General features: G+C 37.3%; 1 protein-coding gene across 1 annotated transcript; it reads left to right on the top strand.

The window, feature by feature from the left end:
* Nucleotides 1–5,073: 5,073 nt before the first annotated feature.
* Nucleotides 5,074–13,564, top strand: LOC131102195 (prostate stem cell antigen-like). The gene is made up of 3 exons (XM_058047700.2): nt 5,074–5,235; nt 9,801–9,911; nt 12,907–13,564. Exons 1-3 carry the CDS (start codon nt 5,184–5,186, stop codon nt 13,134–13,136), a joined length of 393 nt encoding a protein of 130 aa, XP_057903683.2. The 5' UTR covers nt 5,074–5,183; the 3' UTR covers nt 13,137–13,564.
* Nucleotides 13,565–15,312: the final 1,748 nt, after the last annotated feature.

Below are 15,312 nucleotides of genomic sequence, written 5' to 3'. Positions count from 1 at the left end.
TCTTATTACGACGCATTACAACACTTTATTTTTTTTTGTTTATATGAGAGTTGGGGTTTCCCTCTGTAGCTGTCTTTGGCAAAACAGTCTGGCCTGAATGAGTTGTTTTGGTGTGGCACATATCTGTCAGACTTTCCAGTAGGAGAATGAGTCACAATAAACCTCAAAATACACATTTAGGAACAACCCAGCCCTTTTCCAAAGAGGAATCCTCATCAAGTTGAGGATTTATTCTTAAAGGATCCTCCTCAAAGTGTACACTCCCATTAAAAAAAAAACAATCATTCCAATCCAATTAATCCCTTATATTAACAAATGTTAACATGATTGCAGACAATTTAAAACATGACGAATGAAATTGGTAATGGTTTAATTTCATTTGAACATGCATCAGATTACAATTGAATGCATCCCATAATCAGTTCACAGTTCCACATGTCCAAAAGGAGTAGGAAGAAGCAAAGCTTATTAAATCCTACCCACTCCATGTGGTACTTTTACAATCAGTAAATGTTACATTTGTTCACTTCCTGCTTTCCTAATATAATTTAAGTTGTTTTTTTTTTGTTATTTTTTAATTTTTTTTACTACTATTTTTATTTATTTTTATTTGTACTCCGGTTTCCTTCCACATTCCAAAAACATGCTATGTTAATTGGTAATGGTAATGGTTTTATTTCATTTGAACATGCATCAGATTGCAATTGAATGCATCACATAATCAGTTCACAGTTCCACATGTCCGAAAGGAGTAGGAAGAAACAAAGCTTATTAAATCCTACCCCTCCATCTGGTACTTTTACAATCAGTAACTGTTACATTTGTTCACTTCCTGCTTTCCTAATATAATTTAAGTTGGTTTTTTTTTTGTTTTTTTTATTTTTTTTTACTACTTTTTTTATTTATTTTTATTTGTACTCTGGTTTCCTTCCACATTCCAAAAACATGCTATGTTAATTGGTAATGGTTTTATTTCATTTGAACATGCGTCAGATTACAATTGAACGCATTACATAATCAGTTCACAGTTCCACATGTCCGAAAGGAGTAGGAAGAAGCAAAGCTTATTAAATTCTACCCCTCCATCTGGTACTTTTACAATCAGTAACTGTTACATTTGTTCACTTCCTGCTTTCCTAATATAGTTTAAGTTGTTTTTTTTTGTCTGTTTTTTTTTTTTTTGTTTTATTTTTTAAATTATTTTATTTTTACTGACAGGTAAAGGTAAGTATGGTATTTTTTTTTTTGTTTTTAAATAATGTACCAAAGTACAATTGACAAATGAAAACAAATTACTTTGATTATTCACAAAGATTGTCTTGAATTCAACAGTTTCTAACCTTTATTTAGCTGGGGGACGATGACGAAGACACCTGGGATAGGCTCAGGCATACACCTGTCACCCTAGTGAGGATAAGCGGCATAGAAAATGGATGAATGGATAATTGGACTGTATTAATAACATGAGGAAAACATGCCATATAGTACGCAGGTAAACGTAAGTAACTATTGTGATTGAATTTGTATCATGTGCCGCTAGCCGCGAAAAAGAAGTCAACATCTCCACATAGCCAGCAGCCGTTTGACGCCCCTGCACAACATAGTTTGGATCTCTCTTTTTGGTGCTCTTGAGTAATTTTGTAGTGGCTGAAGCAAAAAATTACTATTAAGAGATCATAACAGTGGGAACACCTGACAGAAAATGGCCCCTGTGCCACACTTTGGATGCCCCTAGGTTAAACAATTAAGTCACTTTGTGTATTTATGTTCCCATTTGATGCCTTACTTCCGTTTTTACGTGCCCTTCTTTTGTATTTACTTCCATTTTCTGCTCTATTCTGTGTTATGATGCTTCGTTTCTCTATTCCCTGCACGCTGTTAATTTCAGTTCTCTTATTTAGTTCAGTTGTCAATCATCGTTAATCGGTATTCCAGCTCCGTTACACCCATTGACAAACACTCAGGCCAAATGCGTGTTCAAAACAATGGAGGCTTTTTGCCGCCTCCCTCTGAACAAACTATTTCCAAAAAGATGACTCTGAAGATGCCGTTGCGTAAGACTCCTCCTCCTCCTTCTCCTCCATACACACACACACAACACAAATCACATGAGTGTCAGGTGGACAAACAAAGTCAATAGTTTTTTACTATGGCTACACTTGTTAGGTATTAACTGTGGATTTTTGTGTTCTCTTACAAAAGGGCGTGAGCAGCCACCCGTAGAAGAAGGTAAACATACTCAGACAAGATGAGGCCTGTCCCGTGTGAATTATTGCCCAAAAGTCTCCTCCTTGGCTTGGAGCTTCGATTATCAACTTGTTGGGTGTCTCTTGCAGTACATAACAGTACATATAACAGTACAGAACAGTACATAACAGTACATATAACAGTACATAACGCATACTCTGGTACAGTAGTGTTAGGCGTTTAAAATGTTATTATAAGTAACGAATAATTCCGGTGCTGCCATGACATTGCGCAGGCAACACAGCAAGGAGACCCGAGTTCGATTCCACCCTCAGTCATCCTGTGTGGCTGTTTTCTCCGAGTACTCCGGTTTCCTCCCACATTCCAAAAACATGCTAGGTTAATTAGCACCTCCAAATTGTCCATAGGTATGAATGTGAGTGTGAATGGTTGTTTGTCTATATGTGCCCTGTGATTGTGCCCCCGCCTCTTGCCCGAAGACAGCTGGGATAGGCTCCAACACCACCCCCCCGCCCCCCGCGACCCTCGTGAGAATAAGCGGTAGAAAATGAATGAATGAAAAAGTAATTTGCTCCAACCAACTCAGTCCAGTTTCAACATCTGGCGTCCCACATGGCGCCTTCCTTGATCCACTGCTTTTTTTTTAACAAGCTATTCTTTAATACCACTAATCATTAAATATACCTGTACATATTCCCTCGTTTTCTATTAGCTTGACAAACTCATTTGATAATATAGTATAGAATAGTACTGTGGTGTAGAAACCTTTACTAGTCAAATAGAAGGCCCAACTTCCTCTCATGGTAACCACTGAACTCCTATCAAATGTCAGCTAAACTGGTACATTAATTATGTGCTTTGTCGGTGTCCTGAAGTGGCCACTTAAATAAAAAAAAAAGATTTAAAAAAACAATAATTAAACATAGAAGTCAAATAGAATTATTTTATGATGATGATGATTATTATTTCTAATAAAAACAGCACAAAATAACATACAAAAGCAATAACAATACATAATGAATGAATTTCAATAAATAAAATTACAACATAGTATTATTTTATGTTAATATTATTATGAATTAATCATTTTTATCAATAATAATAATAGACTTAAAGGAGAAACACATTAATAGATACAATTATTAACAATACAAGACTTAAGTGCTGTGCTGTATTTTCATTTATTAAAATTATTAAATTAGTTTATTCAATTTTTTATTTTTCTTACAATATATATATATATAAATTAAAAATAATAATTAAACATAGAAGTCGAATAGAATTATTTCATGATGATGATTATTTCTAATAAAAACAGCACAAAATACTAAAGCAATAACGATACATAATTATTGAATTTCAATAAATAAAAATACAACATAGTATATTATGTTAATATTATGAATTAACATTTTTCTTCAATAATAATAATTAAGACTTAAATAAGAAACACATTAATAGGTAAAATTATTATTAACAATATAAGACTTAAGTTTCATTTATTGAAATTAAGTCAGTTTATTTATTCTATGTTTTATTTTTTTATTTATAAGAAATAATAATTGCTCAATTTATAAAACATAACAAAAATAATACATAATAAAATCATAATTTTTTATTTAGATAAAAAAAGACACAATTCCAAAAAAAAGCATCACGAGTGAATAACAAAGCGACGGCAAATATATGATTCAGCAGATGACTTCCAGTTAGTGAATCGCTACAGTGCAGTCAGCTTGTATCACATATCAACAGAGGCGGTGTCCGGGGATGTTTTTAGCCCAAACAATAGCGCTATCGAGATGCAACCACATTGAAAATTGAACACAACGGCAGCACCTCTTGCTCAGCTTGATTCGGTTAACAGAGCGTGTGTCCAAAGCAGCTGTCAACAACAAAACAAAAGTTCTATGCAAAGCCTGTAATATGACAAAAAAAAAAACTGCACTCAGGTTATTTTGCATAACAGATATTTGAGCTACAGTTTAGCTCAAATATCATTTGACTAGTTCGACTTAACAAAAGTGACGTAGCGCTGATGTATAGTTACGCAAGTACCCGATGAGCAGGTATGTGTTTGCTTCCTCTTTTTCTTCAGGGGTTATCACAATATTGATAATGTACCTGCACATAATAATGTACAAAATAACACATGGATTACCAAAAATACACTTAATGTGTACAATATCTCTCAATGATTACCTTTGTCTCTATTATGTCTTTTTTTTTCTCTTACTGTGCTTACCATATTGGGTAAAATGAGTGAAACAGTGACTATAGGGGTGCTATTTCATGTCCTGAGGGCTCTACAACTTAAAACATGTATTTAAAAGGTCGTTGACAGGTTATTTATGGCATTAACTACAAAAATATTAAATTTATTAATAAGGAGTCATACTTGGCAGAAATTAATGTATCACAGTCGGGTTTGGAACCATTTCACAGCGATAAACCAGGAAATGTAATCATTCTAAGCTAATCAACTAAGCTAACAAAGCTCTGGGAATAATAGCTTTCAAATGCTTATACTTGCTCAATAAAGACATAATTACATTAAAAAATATATATTTTAAATAAAAATACGAAGGTTTCTTTCCACAAAATCACAGCCAAAACAGCATTGGCTCCAATAAGTCATATTTAATCATAATTTTTATATATTTCTTTCCCAACTTTACGGACTTTGACAGCGCGAGGATGTGAACACGTGACACAAACAGGAAGTGTCCAACGGTCCCAATTCACAAAATTGGACTAAACCATTTAAGTCACAGGTGGAACCTTTTTTTTGCGCTTTACTGTGCAGTAAGACCGCCTCTGATTGGATAACGGTGACGTTGGGATGGGAGGGGTGGAAGATTATAAATGAGGCGAAGTGTAAAGACCCCGAAAAAAAAGAGTGGCTTGTTTGATAAAGCTTGTAATAACGGTCTGAGTCCATTTACCCACGCCGTTGAACGTCGTTATTGTCCAACATGAACAGAATTATTGTCCAGCTTTTGGCCGTGGGAGTCTGCTTCGCCATAGGTAAGAAAATACTTTTAATTCGACAGTTTTCAACATTACTCGTAGAATTAGGCTTGGTTTGGTCCGTTTACCTGTTTTGGAGGGAAGGCTTCCCCAACCCGTCCGCCATTTTCTGCCTAAAGAGAATATCAAGTTAAAAAACTATATATAGTTTATTTGGGTCTGCACTCTCACTCACAGGGGACTTAAAAAGGCAACTTGGACTGCCCAGAGACACACCCTAATACGCACACATGGAGAATAATACAAAAATTATTATTATGTCATTGTTTTTCCAATGACTTCAGGGAGTGTCACATGCTAGCCTCGTTCGACTCATTAAACAGTCACTTTTTAAATGACTATATTGGATTTTTTTCCATTTAATAATCAGGAAATACGAAACAAGTGGGACAAATAACTTCTTCACCTGTTAAATTTGGATTTTTAATCAAATGTATGTGTATTTATTTAATTTTTTAATTGTATTATTTTTTTCTGTTGGGGCAGAAAGCTACGCAGCCCTGTACTTCAGAGAAAGGGCAGGGAGAACTAGCAGGAACTATTCCCCCCAAAAATGAAATTTTGAGTAAAAAAAGCAAGAGTCTAGATAAAAATCACAATGAACTGCCTCACTATTTGCTAATATTATATTTATATATTTTGATGATTTTTTTTATTCGCATATTTGCTAATCAAATATCGCAGAAACAGAATAACACACTATTATCTCAGATTTGGACCACACTTTTTTCCCATTTTTCCCAAAGAAAATCCAGGAATTCCTTCCAGACACCCCAAAATATGAACAAAAATAAATTTTAAAGAGCATTATTATAATTTAACATGCAGAAAACAAACACTCAAAACACTCATAAATTATTTTTTTTCTTTTTTTCTTTCTTTTTTTGATACTGATGATGATAACGATACGATAAAATACGATACGATGCGATGCAATGCGATACGGTACGATAAAAATACGATAATGATACGATAATGATATGATAAGATACGATAATGATATGATAAGATACGATATGATATAACGATACGATATGCTATGATAACAATACGATACGATAACTATACGATACAATGTGATATGATAACGATAATGATACGATAACAATGCGATAATGATACTCTACCTAAGCAAACAAGGCAACATCAGAGCTCGCAATAAGCTTACCATGACATTATCTCATTAGATTAATTTTTCAAAAAAATATTAATTATTATTATATTAATTTAATTATTGATGCGGACTTCTTTTGTGTTTCTCACCCTCTTTCTTTGGCCCTGTGGCGGGTTATTTAGCAGTTGCACAGCAAGTGAGTCGGCAACGTGTTGCGTCTATCACTATCTTTCAAGATATGCATTGCTAGATAACTGCCATTTTGTGTTTGATTATAGCCTACTGTTAGTCGTGAAATATGCAATTTTAGGTATTATTTGCTAAAATTAGCATAAATATAGCTAAATAAATGAAAAAATGCAGGTGTCAGTAATGCCACCACATGCTAACATATGTTTTATTTCCGATTAGATCCACTATATTGTTGAAAAAATGTGTAAAGGTGACTATAGGGGTGTTAGTTCATGTCTAGAGGGCTCTAATAATGTTAAAAATTGGATTTAGAAGGCAGAAAACAGGTTTTTAATTGTAAAACTACAAAAATACTACTAAATGTAGTCCTGGTAACACACTGTAAGAGATCCAGGTTGGAATCCGAGCAAGAGCTGTTTTTGTGAGGCTATTTTGGGGTTTATTTCGACTCAGAAACATGCATGTTTTTGTGAATGGCTGTTTGTCAATATGTGCCCTGTGATTGGCTGGCGACCAGTCGGCTCCAGATCACATTTGTTGATGTTCCACACCTATAATTGCAGCTCAGCAGGAACGCAGAGGGAGTTGTCAGGTTCTTGTTAAAGAACAAGTAGCAGCATCTGTGTGTGTGTGGGCACACATTGTACATTTTCGCCTCAAATACTGTTTATTCCATGCCGGGGTGAGGCTGCCCATGTGTTACAGGAGGAGCTTTCTGAGCGATTTGAAAAGACTGGATCACGTCCCAACTTGTCAGCCATGGCATGAGAAATTCCTCACCTCATAACAGTTGAGGCCCGCGTCTCAAATTCCATTTCCACAGAGGATTTGCAGAGTCTGCATGACAAGTAACAGTTGTTCTTTGACCATTGTGTTTATGGTGCCATTGTCCCCCCCCCTTTCCTTTTGTCCGGGTCTCCTGTTTCAGACCACACCCTCGTTTGCACCGACCCTTTTTTTATTCCCATCCTGGTTGCGTTTTATGCTTTCAGTGTCACTGGTGTTGGTCATTAAACACTCAACAACAAAAATCCGATACTGATAATATTAGTACTGATAATTATCGGACGTCACGAATTATTGTAATTGTATATTGACGCATTTTTCTTGTTCACACTGGATATGAAAAAAATGCAAAGACTCTGTTGACCTTCCTGATTCCCCCCCGCCAGGCGGGTGCCTCCCATCCTGTTACAGGTATCTTGAAATCCCAACGCAAACCCCTGCTGTTTGCTTTACACACCTGACTAACCCGCGGAGGTGCTTGTGCAATGAGAAAAATGACCAAAACTTTATCAAAGCACGTGACTGCTTCTCGTGGTTAATTTCAAGTCATGTTTATTTTTATTATTTTTTATTTTTTGGGTTGGGGGTGTGTTTTCATTAACTCTCCTAAGAGAACAATGACAACACTTACCTTGCGTCTTCTGTAGCTTTTGCCCCCCTCTGTTGGACATCTATGGGACTGCACAACGACGTCATTTGTTCATTAGTTCATTGAACTAACACCAGGGGGCGGTATATGTACGGCGTTCACCTTGCTAAAGAGCCACACCCTAAATGTTCAGGCAGTTTAACATTTCTGCCCTCCAATTTCTCCCTACAGGCTCTAAAATAACATTTAGAATTAGTTTAACAAAATGGACGTCACCATGAGGAGCTTCTATCTGTTTGTGATGCTTATTGTTAATTTATTGCATGAATTTTTCATTATTGTCCTATTTTTTAAACATTATTTTATAACGTTAATATATTACAATATATTGTCTATACTGGTAATAAAAATATTTAAAATATTTTAGTTTGATTAAATAATAATCTTCTCATCAATAACGCATGCTTTGATAGTCAAAATGTTATTTTTTTGTAAATAAAACAACATTGATACTTCAATTAAAAATGCTTTAAATCAGAGCTTTCTGCAAATGAGCGTCTGATTGAATGAAAGAACTTAATGTTCCGTTTTTGTTTATGTAACGCCCCTGTGACTCATGCTACATGTCTTACCTCACCGCTTTTTCGTCAGGTGGGGCTTTTGGAACATGGAAAAATCTCATACAGGCGACATTTTTTCCCCCACAGAGGAAATGACTTTCACCTTAAACGACAACAAAAATAGAAGAGGGGGTAAACATCAGTTGGTGTTTGCGTGCTATTTATTAGGTGTTTATCTGTTCTCCTTCATGCATGAGACATTGTTATATTGACACATAATGTGATGTGTGTGTGTGTGTGTGTGTGTGTGTGTGTGTGTTGTACATGCATCTTGTTGGACTGGATTTCGGGAAGGAGGAAAGCTGACGTAAACTTGTCAATCAGCATTTTGGTGCTTGTAAGGTGCGGTAGGTCACCTGATGGTTGGCGTTTTTCAACGTGAAAGCCCGTGCCGTCATCACTTTTTCACTTAGATATCATGTAATTTTTTGCCTTTTTAAATGCTTTTTTTGGTGGTGAATCCATTTTTTTGATAATAATTAACTCATAATTGGCTGGCGATCACGCCCAGTCCAGGGTGCACCCCGCCTCGCGTCCAAAGTCGGCTGGGATAGGCTCCAGCATACCCCCACTACTCGAGTGAGGACTCCTAACTGGGCTATAGATCACATATATCAGATATATATATATATATATCAAACAAATATTAGTCAGTGATAACACAAATGAACACAAATTTATTTTTTAAGTGAAGCTTATATTTATTTAAGTAAGTCTTATATTTCTTTAAAATTGCCCTATTATGCTCATTTTTTATCCTTTTGTATTGAGTTGTGGACTCCTCTAGAGCAGCTAAACATAATAACCAGCACAGAAAGCTTTCTAGTTCTTCCAGAATCTGCACCTATACCAGCTGTATTTCTTTGGATTTCGTGGTTCCTGTGAAAACGTCTGTTTTAATGTATTGGACTGGAACACAAAGCGTAGATGCAGGCTGTTTTTTTTTCTTTTAGTGGACTGTTTGAAGGCTTTTTTACAATAAAAAAATAAAAATAAAAATTGCCTCCCCACTTTGCGGCATTGGTGTAAGTGAAGTACACTAATTTAAAGTGTCCATCAGTGCATTTTGAGTCACTTAGCTGCCTCATTCTTGTCATAGCACATGCTGCAACAATAAAAAGTTTTTATTTTAGATTTTATTTAGTTTGTCAAAAAGTAGAGTAGACCACACAGTTTGTTGGTGTCACGTAATGTATTTTGTATGAATCAGCAATTAAAGTCATTACTTGTCATTCTTTTAATGACGTCTTTTTGATCCCAGGCCACGCTCTGCAGTGCTACGAGTGCAAAATTGGCTTCTGGAACTTGTGCCTAACCAAGGAGGTGACATGTGCCCAAGGGGAGCATTGCTACAGCGGTAAAGGATCGGCCGGTAAGTACCTTCAACTTCTGAATTTCCCTATAGGGATGAATAAAGTAGCTACAACCTACCTACCTACCTCAAAACCTTTGTCCCGTTTCTCGCCCATCGCAAAAAGATATACGTTGTGTAACACGAAGCATCCGGTCTCACTCAAGAGCTACCGGAATGTGACACAGGCATTCCATGCAAGGTTTTACCCGTGGAATGACACCCAGAATGAGGTTAGCGCTCGTAAAGATGTGGTGTGCGTGTCCGCAAGAAATGCCGCAAGTGTTGTTAGCAGCAAAACCCTACAAGGTGATCATCAGAGGGAGGCTGACGTCAATGCAGCGCCCCAATGACTGCGTCGCTCAGATGTAATTTGAACATGGGGATTTTTGACAGGTACATGTTTGTATATTTCTCATGTGTACATGTTGTTAAGTTGCTGTGTGATGTGTTTAGTCTTATGTTTGATGTCTCTATGAGACAGACTGTTACATTGTCATACTGTTATATACTACAACGACATCATTTCCATTGGGTTGAGCTCACGGCGAGCTCGTGATTGGCTCCCGCCAAAGAAAGAGCTACCGTTTACTCACTGGCTAGTTGTAGTTCTGAAGTAAAGATGTCACGTGATTAGAATTTAGCCATTTAGCTTGAGCGCTACTCCATCCAAACAAGGCCAATATGCTTGTTTTTATGCTGGTATCCACAACTCACCTTTTGTATTTCACAATGCATTTATTTCTAGTCTGTTTAACATAATTTCATGACTACATATTTTTACAATTGCTAAAATGGCAACTTTTTTCTCTTAATATTTTGACTTTATTTTTGTAAAATTACTGCTTGCTTCCTTACGAGAGCCGCTGCCCTATCAGTATCACTAATGAAACGCTGGATGATAACTCTTATCAGTGAGAAAGCCAATATTAAGCATCTGTCAAGATATGTATCGCATGAACGCACAGGTGATCATAGATTGGTACATGCTGTAACTTCTTGCCAATATTGAGATGAGCAACATAGCGCATCATCCAATAACAATCTCCCAAACCTGCTCCGTTGGAGAACTGGTTAAACTGGTCAGCATTATCTTCATTCTTACGGGCTGATGACGATCAGCAAAGACTATTCCTTTTTGTCTTTTAGGCATTCAAACCCGTTCACATTAAGTTTGCATTTGACCTCACCAAAGATTGTTTAAATGTTTATTTGGGGCGCAACCTTGTTTTGATGTTCCGATTTGAATTTAACGATTTGATGTATTGAATCAAATAATGAAATTCCTTCCTTCCTCAGAAGCCAATATATCCTGTGTGAACAGAATAGGGTTAGTTCAATTAATAGTGGAAAGTCCTGTTTACACTGATGATGCATGTACTGCAATTTGTATTGTAATTGCGTCTATTTGCGGTTACTATGTGACAATAATGTTTCAAATATATGCTAGTATGTATACACATTCCTTTTTTTTCCAATTTTAACAAAATTTGCAGCGTTTATTCAGGCTCAAATGCTTTAATGCTAAACTCGTTCACGGTCAAGCAATATCTAAGATTTTGGGACTCCAGCAAACCACAGTGAGAGCCTTTTAATCCACAAATGGTGAAAACAAGGAACAGTGGTGAACCTTCCCAGGAGTGGTCGGCCAATCACAATGACCCAAAGAGTGCAGCAATGACTCATCCAAAGGGGTCACAAAAGACCCCCACAACAACATCCGAAGAACTGCAAGCCTCTGTTAATATCCACTTAATATATCAGTGTTGATGACAGTTTTGGCCAGCCAACCAAAAAATAACACAAAGTGCAGCACCGACTCATCCAAGAAGTCACAAAAGACCCCACAACATCCAAATAACCGCAGGCCTCACTTTTCCTCAGTTAAGGTCAGTGTTCATGACTCCATCACAAGAAAGACACTGGGCAAAAACGGCCTACATGTCAGAGTTCTAAATCCTACCCCTCCATCTGGTACTTTTACAATCAGTAACAATCAGTACAATCACTTCCTGCTTTCCTAATATAGTTTACGTTTGTTTTTTTGTTTGTTTTTTAATTTAAAAAATTGTAATTTTTATCCTAAAAAATTAAGTATTTTAATTTTAATATGTGTCAATATAGTGATATATATAGCACATCGTGACTGGTTCAAGACTCTTCATCCTTGTATTTAGCAAACATCAACTGCTTGTATTGTTTCTTCAATTGGCTCATCGTTGTGCATTGTTTGAGGTCCTTAATCCATCCCATAGTTTGATTCCACATACTGAAATGCTATGGCTAGCATAACGTAGTCCTAGCATAGAAGTGTTTCAAATGTAGTTCTTCCCTGAGATCATATTTCTCCTCTCTTGTAGAGAAGTATTGGATGACATTTTTAGCTAATTGGTTATTTTTAGCCTTCTGCATTATTTTAGCTGTTTGAAGATGAAGTATATCAGCAAGTTGAAGTATTTGTGATTTTAGAAATGTAGGCGGCATTATGAATTATCCTTACTGACCTTTTTTTGCAGTACATTTAGCGAGTGAAGATTGCTTTTATAGTTATTAACCCATATTTCCACACAATAAGTAAGATATGGTAGAACCAGAGAGCAATAAAGAGTGTGGAGTTATTTTCTGATTTGAGAACAAATTTTGCTTTGTTCAATATTGAAATATTTCCGGCCTCCATTTTGTGCCAAATGTGTAATTAATGCGTAAACAGAACGCAAACGGTGCACAAATTAGTCTTCACCCCCCGCCATAAATACAGTAAATAAATGACACACATTCCCACAGACTTTCTGGAACGGCTATGATGATGTTGTACAGATATTTCTGACAGAATAAGCGTCATTGTTGTCAAGAGTTGATTGATTTCTGTTCAAATGCCAAAAATGTAAAACCGGAGTTTCAGGTGCATTTCTGGCCTATCCCAAATTCTGTGTAGTAGACATACTTTTCATTCTCCGACTGCCTGCCCCCCCACCCACCCAAGTTGATGTTGTCCTCGTCCCCCCCCCCCCCCCAGCCGGCTTTGTGGACGTCTCCATGAAGGGCTGCCTGGCCGTGGCCGAGTGCAACTCCACCAAAGAGGTCAACTTCCCCTCCAGCAGCTCCAACGCCACCATCTACAAGATGACCAGGACGTGCTGCGACACTAACCTGTGCAACGCCGCGCCCGGCTTGCCCGCCGCCTCGGGCCTGCATTTGGCCCTCGCCACCGTCGGCGCTCTTTTTCTGGTCAACGTGTTGGCGTGAAAACGTCGTCGTATCAACATTAACCAGTTTATACGACCGTTTCTTAAAGCTCCTTGTGCCGTTTTTTTAAAGATTCATGCCTAAAATTGAGCGGTTGTGAGATGGTTGTACAATTTTACCTGTTTTTTGGGGGGGGGTGGTTGAATATTCCATTCTATTTTTTTTTTTTTTTGCGGCCTGTTCAACTGGTTTTAATGTCCTAAATATTGGTGTCGCTGCCAAGCTGTGTGAGACTTGTTTTGATTTGGCCTGCATACTGTTTATTTAGAAATTAACACCGAGATAAGGTGAATTGCACATCACGACAAGCTCTTATCTCTGGATTTCTGCCCAACAACCTCCTCAACTTCCCACATCTCCCCCGAATGGGCACATCTTGTAAGATTGTATGATATAAAAAAAAGTATACAATAAAATTTTCAACCCAGTGTATTTTGTTTGTGGTTCATGCTACAGATGTGATTTGGTTTCATTGTCCTCTTCGTTTCTATCCGACGGGAATAACCGGTTCGTCCTGTCCGACCGTCCCCCGTAGCACAAAGAGCTCAATAGTCGCTCATTCCAAATCGGACGTTTGTCCAAACTTTTCCCATCAAGGGGCCCCGCAGATGAGAATGAAAGCAGGCTCTTGATGCATTCTGTGGTTTAACAATGCTAAAGAGGCCAGTGTATTTTCGTGCCGTGGGACATTTAATAAACTGAAGAAAGAAAACCCATTTAAGAACAGTTCTGTGCTCTGTTTGAGGTCATAGAACACAATACTTGGAACAAAGGACAAGGTATATAAGTTGGCAGTATATAACTTGACTGTGTAGAACTTTGTTGCACGGTGGCCTGGTGGTTAGCGTGTTGGCCCACAGACACTATTATGTTTCACCAAATAAAATGGCTGAAAATATTTAAGGAGCTATTTAATATTGATATAATATTTGTAGAATTAAGACATTAGGACAAAATTTAAGTGCAGTTGCATATTCCAGAAATTACACTTTTTTTTCTCATATTACGATTAAAAAAATATCAGAATTTAAAAAAAATGTCAACTTTATGCTACAAAAATTCTATAATTTTTTCTCATAATTATTTATGAGTTTATTCCAGTAAAATTCCAGGTTTTTGTCTTGTTAGAATACAACCTTTTTCCTCTAATATTTGGACTGTATTGTTTTTTTTTCCAGTAACATAACAGATGTCACCATTTGACTATTTTTCCCTGTTTTTTTTTTGCCAGTATACTTTTCATTTTGTGAAACATCTGCCTACAACGCTCAACCCCCCACCCTTCCTCTTGTGTGCCATTGTTCCTTGTCCTTTGTTCCAATTATTGTATTCTCTGACCTCACTTTTGTAAATATTCACTTTATATCTCCATCGCTGCTGTAAGTACACACCATACGGTTGCAAATAAATAAAAAAGAAAGGCCAATAAACATTGGCTGCATGCTTGATTTAAGCAAGGGGGGTGTCCAAACTGCGGCGGGCAATTCTTGTTTTGTTTGTTTTTTTTGTTAAAATTAAACAAGAAAAAGGCTGCACGGCGGACTAGTGGTTAGCGCGCAGACCTCACAGCTAGGAGACCCGAGTTCAATACTCCGGTTGCCTCCCACATTCCAAAAACATGCTTAGGTTAATTGGCGTCATGTTTGTCTATATGTGCCCTGTGATTGGCTGGCGACCAGTCCAGGGTGTACCCCGCCTCTCGCCCCGAAGACAGCTGGGATAGGCTCCAGCACCCCCCCTGTGACCCTTATGAGGATAAGCGGCAGCAAATGAATGAATGAAACAAGAAAAAAACTGCCATGTATAACAAAAAAAAATTATTATAGAACTTTGTTGCACGGTGACCTGGTGGTTAGCGTGTTGGCCCGCATAGTATTTCTTTGTTTTACCAAATAAAATGCCTAATAAAAAGCTATTTAATATTGATATATTTGTCAAATGTAATACTGATTTTTGGCATGCAACTCCCCCCCCCCCCCACCCCCCCCTGGAAGAAGTAGACACCCATGATGTCAACTGTGATGTCTTTTTTAGTAGCTCGACAGGGCCCGTGAGTCATGTGACGTGCGATGAGAAGACAAAAGATACGAAACCACACCCCCTCCCCCCCGAACCCCCGCGACCCTCGTGAGCGGCAGCGAATGAATGAATGAATGAAACAAGAAAAAAACTGCCA

This window comes from Doryrhamphus excisus, linkage group LG7 (assembly GCF_037039965.1).
Source record: "Doryrhamphus excisus strain RoL-2023G ecotype Guam linkage group LG7, RoL_Dexc_Guam_v1.1, whole genome shotgun sequence".
NCBI lineage: Eukaryota > Metazoa > Chordata > Actinopteri > Syngnathiformes > Syngnathidae > Doryrhamphus > Doryrhamphus excisus.
The sequence above is the reverse complement of the archived record's forward strand: the minus strand, read 5'-3'. Positions and strand labels throughout refer to the sequence as shown.

Bases quoted from the DNA above. Each gene is read 5' to 3' on its own strand.
- LOC131102195 (XM_058047700.2), top strand. From the start codon at position 5,184: ATGAACAGAATTATTGTCCAGCTTTTGGCCGTGGGAGTCTGCTTCGCC. The intron at 5,236-9,800 runs GTAAGAAAATAC...TTTTGATCCCAG, and splicing joins GGGAGTCTGCTTCGCCATAG to GCCACGCTCTGCAGTGCTAC. The intron at 9,912-12,906 runs GTAAGTACCTTC...CCCCCCCCCCAG, and splicing joins CAGCGGTAAAGGATCGGCCG to CCGGCTTTGTGGACGTCTCC.